Source organism: Lagopus muta, chromosome 2 (assembly GCF_023343835.1).
Source record: "Lagopus muta isolate bLagMut1 chromosome 2, bLagMut1 primary, whole genome shotgun sequence".
NCBI classification, from domain to species: domain Eukaryota; kingdom Metazoa; phylum Chordata; class Aves; order Galliformes; family Phasianidae; genus Lagopus; species Lagopus muta.
Window position 1 is genome coordinate 69738522 of NC_064434.1, and position 14614 is coordinate 69753135.

General features: G+C 42.7%; 1 protein-coding gene across 12 annotated transcripts in view; it reads right to left on the reverse strand.

The window, feature by feature from the left end:
* Positions 1-545: 545 nt before the first annotated feature.
* Positions 546-14614, reverse strand: part of TRIM67 (tripartite motif containing 67) — a 31678-nt gene continuing 17609 nt past the window's right edge. For 3 of the 12 annotated variants that reach the window (XM_048938155.1, XM_048938153.1, XM_048938152.1), the window contains 5 exons: positions 11351-11496; positions 9074-9212; positions 7628-7931; positions 2172-2334; positions 546-741 (listed from right to left, as the gene is read on the reverse strand). In XM_048938155.1, coding sequence (XP_048794112.1) covers positions 676-741; positions 2172-2334; positions 7628-7931; positions 9074-9212; positions 11351-11496 — 818 coding nt within the window. In that variant the 3' untranslated portion in view covers positions 546-675. Of the gene's footprint in view, positions 742-2171; positions 2335-7627; positions 7932-7980; positions 8019-9048; positions 9213-11350; positions 11509-14614 lie in introns of all 12 variants that reach the window. The other 9 variants (XM_048938158.1, XM_048938156.1, XM_048938157.1 and 6 more) reach the window with 8 other exon arrangements.

The window sequence follows — 14614 nt, forward strand, 5'->3', positions numbered from 1 at the left end:
ACAACAGCATCTGGAAACTGTTCCTGTTCTTGTTGAAGATAAGTGCAAGTTCTGCCACTGAACTTGAGGGGAATGTAGTGCAGAGCTTATGGCGATTTGGAGCCAGAAGGAATAGTTAAGTGTTATTTGAGCCCCTGGATGTAACAGATAACAGAATCTTGCCTGTGAATTCTTTAACTGAGCACACAGCTTCCACTTCAGCTGCCAGAACACATGCTGTCTTCAATTAAGGACTGCAGGTGGCAAAGGAATCTCGTTCACCAACTGGTAAATTGTTCCAACAGCCATTGTTCCCCAGTCCTAGTCTTGCCTGTGTTTTCCAGCATGCACGATATCTTTTGAGCACAAATCCCAGCCACAAGAGAGAAAATAAACTCATTTAACTTCTCACCTTATAAATATATACATGTGTATGCGTGTGTGAGCACATGAGTGCAGTGCAGATATGTTCAGGTACCCATCTGTAATCCAGTGCCAGTTCTGTGGGTATGCTTGCTATGGCTTGTTAAACTAAAGATGGAGTGGGCTAGTTGTAACCAGCAGAGTGCTCAGTGAGCAATGGTGTAGAACATTCCACATTAGGGAAGAGAGTGCTTTTTTACTGACTTACTGAAATGTGCCAAATCACACTGAGACAGCTTACAGAATCCAGCACAGGGTCAGGCAGGAGTGTCATTAGTTGCTGGGCAACTTTGGCTGCTTTACACATTGGGGAACCTCCAGTCCTGTGTGCAGTGTCACCTACATGAAAAAGAAATAACACCGACTATCAAAACTGGAACATCTCCAGCAGAAAGCATTTGTGAAGGCCCAGAGTAAGCAAATGACAAGAGTGGGGCTGTGGAGCTTCTGATCCAAGATTAAGTAGTTAACTATATTTATGGGATGATATTGAGCCCCTAAAATTACCAGGAACCCCTCTGTGCTGAGCACCTTGGGGCTTAGAAGCCAAGTGCCAACAGTTCTTCCTAAAGTAAGCCACTATTTCTAGAACTCCAACAGTACTCCCAAGCCCAAGGTGGTCAGAGTTTTTGTGTGAGGGACTCTAGAGTAGTTCAGGAAAACAATGACACTGTTGAAACAATGTACTGAATATATAAAAAATCCTTTCTTCCTTGTTCTGGCAGGGCAGAGCACAGTTCCTTCTACAACATGACAGTATTTCTACAAGTTCAGAGTACCCACACAGACATTTCAGAGCACCATTCAACAGCAAGTCAAATTCATAACTTCCCCCTCACACCTTGTTGGCCATGCCTTGCTTTATTTTGGTCGTAGAAAGAACTTTTGCCAGCTGCTTACAAGATGTAGGTATTAAAGGCAAGCTGCAATTGAAAACCATTATTGAAAATAGCAGGGAAGTGCCTGTGTCTTCTACTTTTGTGCATCAAATACAATAAAGCTATGAAACTTTCCTGAAAGATTTAGATGCCACCGTCCTCAGGCTTCTGGCTCTTTCCACAGGTAAAGGCTCTGGCTCTCCATAGAATAATAAATGTTGGAAAAGACCATTAAGATCATCCACTCCAACTGTCAGCCCACCCCCTCCATACCCACTAACCATATCCCTCAATGCTACACCTCTTGTTGCATTACCTCCTGTTTCAGCCATATGACGTGGTTTTGAAGTTAAAAAAGCATAATATTTGAAGTGTTTCTCCAAGAGGAGATCCTCTTGAGAACAGAGCAGTCTCTGAACTTCACCAGTGATGTGCTGACTGAGCCTTCTCTGCTGGACTAATCCCCTGACCTATGCTGACTTTGCTCAACTAACTGCTATGCTGCTGGATTTCTGTCTGTTGCCAATGCTAATTATCTCTCAACGTAAGATCTAAGAGGAATTCACATCCTTGTGTTGTTTTTGTCAAACTGGCAGAGGAAGCCTTAGCACTGCTGCTTTCTAAGTGGAGCATTGCAGCAGAATGATGAAGGCATGCAGGCATGTTGACTTGTTTTTATAACACTACCCTTTGCATCTGTGAGGCAAGACAGAAGGCTGAAATCAGTTTTCAAGAAAGCATTAGTAGCCTGGATGTCTGACAAGGAAAGAGTCAACACTATCCACACTGACTACCTGCCTATGATGCTATCAGTCACAGCAGAAATGGCCAGGGGCACATAGCCCCCTTTACCTGAACAGATTAGGTTGCATTGAACTATAGAAGACTTACCTGAACGTTTCGGTTGAGGCTTAGTGCAGGCATGAAGACACCCTCTATGTTTTCAAAAGCTGGAGGCCCTTGTTGCTGCCCATTTATGTAGAAAGTCAGGCTGTGCTTATTTAGATCCAGGAGGACACCAACAGTGGCACCTTTGGAAACTCCTCCTTCTGTCCTGAAGTACAAATGCACACAAAGAGGTTTAATGTAGACAGAGTGCTGCACCACTCCTGTTCTCTCTAAGACATGCAGTCTCAAAAAACAAGGGAAGAATGGAGCAGCACAGCACAATGCTTATCCACACTGCACTTTGACTGTGACCATGCCACACCTTTACCCAAAAGAGATGTTCATCAGAGCTTAAAAGGGGTGTCATAAAGAGAAATGAGGTCCATCTCTCCTCCAGCTGTAAGCTAAGAGATGATAATGGTGTCCAAATCCCCTAGGCTGACAAGAAATGGGCAGGTGAGTAGATCAGTCCATTGCTCAGTGTGCAAGGCAGGACTTCTGGAGGCAGAGCTCCTGAGAGTGCCCCTGCTGTAGAATACTGTTGCACAGCAGAAAATGTAAAAGCAGAACGCTTGTGTCCTTGGCACTCATTTGAATCACTCTACCTGCTGGCAGCTAGAAGCTTATCTTGGCAGTCTCTAAGGGGACCTGATTTTCCAGGGTCTGGGGAGCCCACATAGGTCCATAGGCACTGGTTTTGGGGAGGAGGGGAAGGTAGGGCAGATTAGGGACAAGCACAGATCCATGACCAAGCTCCTTCAAAAGCTGGGGCACAACTATTAACATTGGTGCTAATTGGCTGTGTCAGGAGCAGCTGCTGAGAGCTACCATGGTGTCAGAGCTTGCCAGGGCAGACCCAGCCATTACATGCATGAACGATTTGACACTAACGCACTTTGATTCGGGGGTTAGTCAAATCCAATAGTGCTTTAAAGAGCGTTGAGCAAGAAATCTGCTACATGTGCAGATTGGCCACAGGCACCACTGCTTCACTAATGTCACAGGGGCTATGCGATGGATTTACAGCCTGACACAATTTGTTCAGGCTAAATCAGATTTCAAATCATTTGCATCAGGAAAGGAAGTGACTGTCTTTTCTATCACAAGCTGCCCTGGGCACATGAAATTCACAAGATAAATGCAGTTTTAACAAAAGATTTATTGTAAGAGTTGGCATATATATATAAAAAATTTAAATACAACTAGAAACATGGTGCAGGGTAAGACATTTTCATCGTGTCCACTAGGTGTCATAAACGGGTTTCCTTCAAACTAAATGTGGCACATGATATTTCCTTTAAAGGTAACAGGAGCTTTATCCATGATAGTGAAGGCAGTAGTGTGCTGACATCTCCATTTAAAGCTCTTCACACAATAACAAAACAGTTGAGAATCACCAGTTAAGTTTTCAGATATGTAAGATGTATAACTATGCAGTTCTGAGCTCCCTTAAATTTATTCCTGGTACTATAAACATTAATATGCTTGTTTTTGTGCTCCTCTCCACAACTGTAAACATACTATTTTCCAACAAAAGTTAGGACATTTACCCATCCTCAGGATCTTAGTATCTAGGATGTTCGTATTGAATGCACTCAACCATAAAATTCATAATGGCTCTGTGGGAGGTGGCAGCAGCACAACTCAGAACTACCTACAAGTGCGTTACATTATTTTTTTCTCCAGTGGGGAACAGCTCTGACTGTAGTGCACCACGTTTTATATCATGCAGTGTTTTAAACCAGATTTTATGACATCTTTCTAAATGGCATCAATTCTCTTGGGGAAACAGCTTTGCCTTTTTGAGATGACGATGCTCTTTCCAATATAATAAACTAATTTGCTTCTAGTGGGCTAATTAGCCGTGTGCTACACAGTGACATTGAGTGACTTCTCTGCAGTCCACAGGGAATGCTGTGCTGGAGAGGAGCTGCTGCTGGCAGGGCACACGGCCCAGCCTGTGTCAGCACCTCCAAGCTGAGTCCTTTCTGCAATGCCTTTTTAAATTGATAATGGTCATTGTGCTATAGGCTCCTGACAGCCTGCAGGCTGTGTAAAGGGAAAGCACAGCCACCTGCTGCAGTGCTTCTTCAATGATGATCCATTTTTGAAGACACGTGCCACTCTTTCGTTATTCCAAGTAAATCCCAGTTCTCACACAGCTTTTCACACAGTCTGACAAACATTCATCTCTGTGCACAAGGCTCAGTGCTGACTCTGACACTGTGTGGAAGGCTGGAAGGTCTGAGTACGGATACACCAATTTGGCTGCCCTGAAAAGTGCAACTGACTGCTGCAGTGGAGTCTCACCTTCCCAGGATGGTTTCAGCAGCATTTTGGGCAGTTTGCAAAGCTGGACTGAAATGGTTTGGGGAATTAAGAAGAGCAGTAAGTTTCACTATCACTGAAAAATCGATCTTAATATATAAGAACTGTTTAATATGCTGAAGAATTAGTTTAACTCTGCACTAGCAGCATTTATACAGTGAGCTTTGCAGGAACTTTGCTGCATCTACTGTCAAGAACAGTCTTTTTCAGTCAATTGTAACATTTTCGTTTGATGAGAACTTGGTCTTGAGACCTCCACGATTAGTAAGAAGACTCTCTTCATGCAGGGAGCTTAAAGATTAGCTCTAGATTTTGACTTTCCATGTCTTCCAGCATAAAATATAAAACATTCCAGTGTGATTTCAATCACTTTCTTCATGCAGCAATGCAGTGGCTGGACTATTGCCTACAGCACAGGGTACTCCTGCTTTTGGAAACATTATGAGGAACAAGTACTGCCATGAGTGCCTCTGAGCAATGGGCAGAGGTCTCTGGTGTGAGCTGGTTACTTCCAGGAACAACAAGGCTTAAAGGTGCCCCATAGGGCTATGTCCCTGAGCTGTCTTCTAAACTGGTGTTTGCTCAACCTGTTTTCAAAGGTCTCTCTGGTTTTGATAGCATTAGATTCATCTGTTCATGCCTTTTTTTCTAGCACTGCTGAAGACAGGCCCAGCCTGTCAGTTTGTAAGGATGTAGACAGGTCTCATGGTGCATATTGTGAGTGAAAAGAACAGGAAAATGCTCTAAACCTGGCAGGCCCCATGCCTAGGTCTTTCAAGCTCCACCTCAGTTTATCCCTGAAGCCATTCATTAATTTATCACTCTAATTTAACTTTGAGCAGATTTGAAAGGATGATATGATTACTAAGATAAAGTCTCCAATACAGGAGCATCTAAGAGGCTAGAAGTTGGCAAGAAATTTTCTTTGAACTGTGACAGTGTGTTCTCATGCCCTTGTCTCCAGTGGGAAAATGTCAAGGCAGCAACAACTGTTTTCACAAGACTACCACAGCTAACGAGTTAAAAAACTGACCTACTTGACTGCCACAGTTAAAAATATAATGCTTAGACCTAATTTCATTGAAGCGCATGTGATTCCATGAGACTACATGCCCTTTGTCAGTGTATTTCACTTGAAAGAATATTTCATTGGTCTGCCCATTCCTTGGATATGCCTGCAAAATCTTTGGGCTTTCCCCAGTAAAAACATGGAAGCTGTTGTCAACAGAAAGTACTCTGCTCTCCTGTTTAAGCAGGATGATTGGAAATTCAAAGTATTTCCACTGTTTGTGCTTCTCAGAAGGAAAGCTTTTGCTTGGCTCATGTGTTGCTTGTGGGAAGGAGCACATCTGTGACCAAATCAAAAAAATAGGTTTCTGGGACAGCAGCACACACAGTGTTTGCCAGCTTTTTTCCAGAAAGCATAAGCTGTTTCATAGAGCATTAAAATTAACACAGCTTAACATTACTTCCACCCTAAATCAAATCAAATCAAGATATTAAAGGAACAGAGAAGCTTTGGACACATTCGTTATTCTGATGTTATTTTACTCTATGTTTGCTCAGGACATGGTTTCCATATTTACTTAGGACATTATCTAAGGCCTTTGGGGCCAATGAAAATATTCACCTTTACTTCAGATAGCTTTGGGTCCAGCTACAAGGTTCTTCCAACTTCTTCAAACAGAAACCAAACTACTTCAAACAGAAATTACTCTCTTACTCACTTAAAATACAAGTATGTTTTAGAGTATGAGTGACTATTCAACAGGAGACATTACAAGCAGCTTTAGGATGCCATGAATACTGGCATGAACTTCTCTCTCTAAGAAGATAACACAAGCATTTGAGCATTTTAAAAAACACTGCAGACTTCCCTTTTAATTATGTGATATAACAGAAACAATGTCTGAGCTCATGAGTATGGAAAACTTGCAGAGACAGTCATTGGAAAACTAAACCAAAACTGATTCCCAGTCTGCCAAAGACCTGCTGTATATCCCCGGTCAGTCACTTTGTACATCCATCTCCCATCATGGTAAAGTAGGTACACAAAAACACTGTTCCCAAAATACACACGGGATTTAGGATCCTGAATCTCAGCCTTTAGCTGAGATCTTCTCAAGGGCCTCAGTCCCTGTAATACACAGGTAAACTTCAACTAGGGCCTGACCCTCCCTCTGGGCACAGAGTGAGCAGTGCATTCTTGCACTGGTGGTACCCCAGGGGCCCTCATGTGAAGCTGATTGTATCTCCTCTACATGGGGCAGCATCCCATCAAGGAAAACAATCAGCACTTCGCAGAGTTAGCTACTGCAAGTTCTAAGAGCCATGCCTCCATGTCAGCACAACACTAAATCCATGCTAATGTGCAATGTCCCTGAGGGATTCAGCCCTGGAGCCAGCTTCATCTAGATCTATCCCCACCATTCTGCTGTATGGAGCATGCAGATCCTCTCTTTTAGTCAGGAGAGAAAATGGGGTTTGGTAACTATGGTTTGGGGGTATCCCCAAATCCTCCTTTGTTAGTATTGGTTGTCATGGATGAGACATCTTCCAAAGGTTTTGAACACAATGACTCAGTCGAGGGAGGCAGACACTTCGCCTTCACAGCCCTAGTGTCCACATCACACTCAGTTGTGGCCTACAGCACAGCACTTAGTCAGCTTTCAGGACTCACAAACACCTACATTTTGGCCAAGCAATCACCAGTGAGTTTGCTTAATGACCCTGTAGCCAAAGGTCTTCCTAAAGAAGAGAATGGATTGCATTTCTGCCTGTGTTCTTCCAGCAGTGAAATAAATCCTGCATCTATGACTGCATGGCACTCCTATCTACTGACACTGAGGGTGAGACATGCGACTATGGGCTTAAACAAAGCAAGGGAGATTCAGGCCAGATCTCAGGAAAAACCTGCTAAGAGAGGATAACATACACAGATACAGATTGCTAGGGGAGAAGATGCCATTGCCATCACTGGTGATTTGTAAGAACAAGTGATGCAGACTTCTGTTAGGAATAAAATAACTCTATTTGGCAAGGAAATGAACTACAGCTTACTGAGATCCCTTCTTCTGATGACAAGCAACAAAAGCAATCAGTAAGGAGAGAAACATGCAGACAGTGCTTACCGGTTGGTGTGAGAATTGCAGTGCATGAACCAGCTGCGGTTGTTGTCAACGTACATAGCCCACGCCTTGTCATCCTTGCCTAGCATCATGTCCTTGACAACATTAATCCTGGCAATGCCAAAGGCTGGATCAGGATGGTTGTCATACCGGTCCACGTGCAGTTCCCAGTAATGCACGCCCTTGGAGAAGGCGGCCGTGCCAAGGACAACGCGGTCATCGTAACTGCTGCAGGTGGCGGTCTGGTTGTCGTTCGACAGCACAATGTCCCTGTGAGCTGAGGAGGGGTCGAAAGTGAACCATGCCACTGTGTGAGGGAAAAGGAGAGGCAAGATTACAGCAGAATGGGCTGCCACTACCCATCAGCCACTTTATTTCCACTAGGAAAACGAGACTGAGACTTCCTAAAGATCCCATGGCACTCTCGAATAACAAGGAGTTCTTCCTTGTTAAAAAAGGCAGTTACACAAGATTGCTGTGCACTGTGACCCAGCTCAGACTGCCCTTTGGTGAATGAGAGAGAAAGGAAAGAATGCTTCATGCAATCTGCATAGTCCAGTAGTAACTGAAAGTTGCCTTTCAGTCCATTCATCTTGAAGGTGCTATGAAGTGTAAATTACTCATGTGTCTTATGTCATCTGTGCCTGCATATCAGAGTGTAGGTTTTTAAGGAGAGTGACTTTGTGTTCTCACACAGTAAGAAGAAAGTCATTGAAGAAACAAAGCCATTTGCAGATGTGAATTGTTCAGGATTGCCTCTAATGGAAAAGGAGGACCAGTGTGTCCACAGTGGTTAGGACAAATTTCATCAGTTTATCAAAGGGGGGAAAAAGAAATCCAACCAGAAAAAGCACTTAAAGTATAAAAGTTTTATACTGGCCTATTTTGGTAACAGCATAAAAGTGCATGTAAGGACAGCACGTACTTCCCAATTCATTACGGTATCATTACTGAAGATGAACTTCTGTAATGCCCGCATGGATGTCAACTATAATTATAGAGGAACAAGCATGAATTCCCATCTCTGTCTTATCAAACCTTGCTGTGAAATTGAAGCAGTAAGTGAGGAAAAAAATAAATTCCAAAAATTCATGGAGAAGTGGAGGCGGAGTGGCATACAAATATCCAGTGCCTAACGGCCTCCATATGCTAAAACAAATAAAAAACTTAATTAGACCCCAAAAGTAAAATTGCACTTATTTGAAACCTGAAGAGTTACCTACAATGGAAAATTCCCTAAGGTTTAAAGAAACGGGCTACTTGACTATTATCATTACTGGATTTAGGTCTAGGTTATTCCCCCAGAAATGGCAGGCTCAGTGCAGCCCAAGTGCACCACAGAAGCCATCAGAATACATCAGAATACACCCACAGCTGTTTGTGGTATTGGCACTGACACTTGACAACATCAGTCATTCGCATGCAGGTTGGATTCAACATCAAACTCACCATCTGATGTCTGTAAAATAACAGTCTTGCTGTATGGACCAACTCCGGATGAGTTAAAAGCTTTGACTCTTGCATTATAGGTGCTGTTGAAATGAAGGCCATCGATAGTGCAGAGAGTCTCCTTGCCAACATATACTTCCTAAACACACACACACACACAAAAACAAAACAAAACAAAAAACACAACTGTTCCTTTCTGCCTCATAATCACATTAAGATTTGTAAACATAAATCACAAGTAAATAGCTTATGATGGCTTCAGAGAATGTAGAGTGCATGCTGTTATAACACGAACAGCTACAGAAGTGAAGACAAGAGGTAAGGTCAGCAGTGGAGACACTAAGGTGAAGGTAAAGCTGAGAAGGTACAGCACCTAAAGGGAACATAAAGATATATATATATTTTTAATCCTATTTTCCCATAACTTTTACTCCAAAACATTTACACCAAAGCTGTTTTGGAGAGTAGTCCCAGAACCTTAATCACCATCACCCTTCTTTATATTTATATAGGACTATAAAAACAGGGAAAGGAGGAATTTAAAAAAAAAAAAGGAAGTACAGTTTCATTCTGTTGGAAAGGCTTCCTCATGCCTGCATTAATATATGATTCTGAAACCTGCTTAGACAGGGCCAGAAGAAGCCAGCCTCCTAAAGGTTAGGACCACATGCATCATCTGATGAAACAGCAATTAGACAGCAGAGATGCAGTAAGAGTCTACAAGGATTTGTTAAAGAGCAAGCACTGGTGTAATGTGAAATATTGCAGGAGGAGGAAATGCTAGGCAAAATAATGAACAGGATCAGCCAGATGATAGTTTGTGATGAACTGTAAGTAGCCTAGAAACCTCACATTTATTGGAAAATCGAACAAAGTAATAGAATATGAGAGAAAAGGAAACAATTGTGTTTAGGCAGCAGGCTGAAATTATTTCACAACTATTTATTTAGATGTGAATAATACTAGAAATGTTTTATCTGTGAAGCTGGAATGTGCCACACATCACCCCTAACACCTCATTCATTATGCCACTCTTACCTACTGACTGTGTCAGCAGCTCTTGAACAAAGGAACCTTTTCACATCTCCAGTGGAAGAGACCAGCCTCTTCAAACACATGCCAAATGGTTCTTGGACCAAGGAATCAAGAAATTCCAGAAACACTGCGTACTTCTCAAAATGCAGTACCAACACTGCTGTATTTTCTAATGAGGAGCATCCAAATGAGGTGTCTCTGCTGGCTGTGGATGTAGCAGTCTGGCACAGGAAGGCAACTGAGGGAGGTCAGGCAGGCCAGTTTCAGGCCACTTTCACCTCTAGTAACCATCAGGGTTCCAGTGGGAAGTCAGTTTACAGCTCCTGGACAAATCACATCCCATGTTTTGGCATGATTTCCCATTTGCGAAGAGAGCAGATCTGCTCTGCAGTAATGATTTCAAGGCACTAGCCTCTAGGGATGGCATTGGTTTAGCATGGTCTTGAAGTAACAGAAGCATGAACAGCAGCAGCAAGCCACAGCACTGCAGACCACTGCTTCCAGCAGGACATGGCTGGCAGAAAGCTGTTTGAATTATTTCTGTGGTTTGTTTTTTGGGATGTAGAGGGAGAGGATGGGAGACTGGAAGTATTCAGCACCCTCAGGCATAAGCGAGCAGTTATGGAATCACACTGGAGTTCTGGGAGAATAGCACTTGGGGTGTCCTCCCACACTTACCAGTGCCTCTGCAGCATACCTGAGGAACACTTCCCCCAGCCTTGTCTCCCTTCCAGAAAAAATATTAGCAAACCTATATTTTTTACACAGGAAGCCAATTTAACTCAGAAAAATAGGAAAAACTGAGTTGCACTTCCAGACCAAGAATCTCATCTGTCAGAAGAGGCCACTATGGACAGGCAAGAGGAAGGACTTCAAAAAAATCTTTGCTATGTGGCGTGAGCCACTTTCAGATCTTACAGGCTGGGATTTTCTGTAGGGTCGTTCTCCAGGAGGGGCATACAGTAGATATGGCAGTGACTTGAAATTCTATCTTTCAAATCCACAAGGCCTCTTTGCCAGTACCCAGGAAAAGTTTCAACCAAGCTTCCTATCACAGCCGGGACTTCTTCTAATGAGCAGAAACCACAACCAAGGCTTTCTACATCTATTTGACGGAAGCAGGGATGCTTTGATAAATCGTGCCTTCCCTGGCTCCTCTCACCCTCCTCTCAGACATGAATCTATTTCCTGAGGAAACTTATATACAAAGAAATACAAATAAATGCTGAATTAAATTCTCACTCGAAATTGGCCACCATCTCCATCGTCAAGTTCCAGGATATAACCCTCCACTGGGTTGTGGCTCAAAGGTGGCATCCTCCAGGCCAATGTCACACTGTTGTTTCTGGTGCAACACTTCTCCAGTTGCAGTAGTGGGACGGGTGGCACTGTAACAGGAACTGGGTACAGATTAGTGTAGCTCTGTCCTAGCTCCTCGGTCTGTGCCGGGAGGAGGACCACAATCACTCATTTCTTTCCCTTCATGGGAGTCAATGTTATTATAGAATGATTTGGGTTGGAAGGGATCCTTGATCTAGTCTGACCCTCAAAGAGAGCCCTTGAAACAAAACCCAGTAAAAAAATAAATAACAAAATGTCATTATTTAGCTAGACAAACCATTTGGTTGAAATATGTAAATCAAAACATATTTGGAAATAATTCCAGTTGCAATGTTTATCTAACTCTTTAAGTTCAGCTGGCAAAAGGAACATCTGTATCACAGGAGACTGCTTGTAGCTCTGTCCTTTCAGAAATTACAGCTGCAATGTTACCTACAGAGATGGTTTTTTACTGACTGGCATAGGAAAAGCACCAAGGGACTGTTGAGAAGCACGTAAAAATAAAAGTAAACAGAATATAACATTCAGCCGTGCCCCTGTGAGGAATGAGGCCTCCACCACACCTTCCTTACTACTCACACCTAAACCCTCCCTGTTCATGCCTTGCTGGAAATTATAATGAGAAATTTCCATCTCTTAGAGAGATTTGGCACATGTCTTGTGCACGATTGAAATCACACAGGATAAGTGGGATAAACGTGACGTACAAGCCCTGTCTGTTCTTCTGCCCAAGGCTGAATTTCAGTGCTAAGATCATTTCTTCAGAGCTGCATGACGTCTTGCACGAAGCTGAGTGCTCTGAGCATTCATTGACTGAGCTCTTATCTATGTCAATTTGCTCTTCTTTTATATACTCCACTTGGAGACTCTAGTTTATTTTCCTCCTCTGCCTGCATGAGAGCTAAGCCCTTGAGCAGTTCCTTTCGTCCCATTTAACCCCTGAGTGTAAAAAAAAGGTTTGCTCACTCTTCATGTAACAAACATTGTGGAAAAATAGAGAAAATGCCCCTTATTGCGTCAAGGGTCTAATGCTTCACCCCCACATTGGAATTGGGGCAAAAAAATCAACATTCCACTAGTGATAAATAATACAGAAGTTACCCTCTGGCATTACCCATCACTGCAGAGAACCCAGGAGGTTGGTAGCCCAACAGAATGAGCGTGGTGTGTTACAAAGGAGCTCTATAAACCAGCTCTTGAAGAATTTTCTGCAAAAAGAGAAGGAAAAAAAAAGGCAAAAAAGACCCCCATCTTGTTGCTTTTTCTTGGTCTTCAAGAATGATTCAAAGGGCATAATAAATAAACATCTACTTGTTTTTTACACATGAAAAGTTCAGATTTTTCTCTGGAAGGCACTATGAGGTAACAGAAATGTGTCATTGTGGGAGCCAAAAAATGGAGGGCAATGAATTCAGAGATAAAGGCAATTTTAAATGGTTAGCTAGATGGCTAACTAACTCTCAAGAGACACTGACTGAGTCCCTCCAACTTCCAAATCTTCCTCTGGCAGAACTAAATGAAAAAATCATTCTTGAAGCTTGTAAAGTACAAAACCACCAAAATTTCTGAGCTGTACAGCCACTCAGGGGCCCAAGGGTAAAAAAATCCCACAGAGCAGGTGTTCAGCTTTGCTGGATTAGACTTGCCATGCTTGCCCTCCTGTCTCCCTCCTGCTGCAGCCGGACACAGATGGGCAGAGGTTTACCCTGACCTCAGACTTCCTCAGGGAGGAAAGAGGGTGAACACTTGTGAAAGTCATAGAAAGTATGGAAGGTGTTGAATAACTGGGACGCTGGGATACACTTCAGAGTAAAAAGCCATGGGATGGCACAAAGACAAGACAAATATAGGTTAACTACCAGAAAAGAAGTTGTCTCAGATGTTAAATAACAGCGCTGTCCCATTTATTGCTCAACTTAAAAGTCCCCTAGAGAGTTTTTGAAGGAAAAGATTAAAAATATAAAGGGAGAAATGATACTACTTTGGCACAGCAAGACCTATTAATGAGCTTGAATAACATCCTGCTATTTTGAAAGTGCTTCACAGAGGTCATGCTTAGCTAAAAAAAGTGCCTTGTGTCAACCCAAAACACATTGCTTTGTGAAGTTGATCTCGCTTCATAATAGAATAGGGCTGTTCTAAGACTTCATTATTTGTCATCTTGACAAAGCAAGTAGTGCAATGATACCCTCTGCCTTCCCAGATTGAGTTTTAAGAACATGAGTGCAGTGGGAGAGTGAGACCCTTAGAATACCCTGAGTTGTAGCAAGAGCACTAAAAACAGTGTCATCAAGAGAGAAGGAAAGACCAGAGGCAAAGACCTGTTTGTGATGCAGAATAAGCAGAGCCAGAGATAAAACCTAGTATGAAGCATTACTGTTTTATTATCGGAGCTGTGCAACTAATGGCTGGAGAAGCAGAGAGAAGCTGAAGATGTCTCTGAGGAGTTGTCAGGGACTGTTATGTGGAAGAGGGAAGGAGCCATTCCTGACAATGACTATACAACTGACTGCTCGGAGGTGGCGCAGATAAGCAAAGGGTAGTAATGTTCTTTCCTATGTTATACCTAGTCTCCCTTTTACAACAAATCAAGATTGCATGGCCATTCCAGCTGTTTGAACAAAGAAAATGAGGAACACATTATTTGCCTTTGTTTATAGCTTGAACTGAGAAAATGCCTGGTACACAATGTGCCACTCATTGAAGAAAGAGGAATTATGTGCCAAGGCACTGAGAAAAAGCAAGAAAGAGAAAAACAGACAGAGGAAGAAGATCTCAGAAAGATCAGCAAACCAGCAAATAGTAGAGCCATTCATGTGTCTCAGCAGGTCAGCCAGCCTGGGGACTTAGTACTCTTACCAAAGCAGTCAGTGAGACATTTTAGTCAATCTGATTGCTTGAGCATCACTTCGGCATCTATCACATTTCTGGCCCCTGCACATCTAATCTGGTACTGAATTGCTTTTGTTTTTTGTAAAAAGAAAAAAACAAAACACTCCATGAACCTTATTTGCTGAGATTGGCTTTAGATGTGAGCTTACAGCGTCCACCAGTAAGGTACATCAACAAGTCATCAGAGCAAATCTAATGTGATTTGTTCTCATTTTCATTCTTCTTTGTTCAACACAGTGAATCAATGTTTACTTACAAGCAAGCTTTCATTCT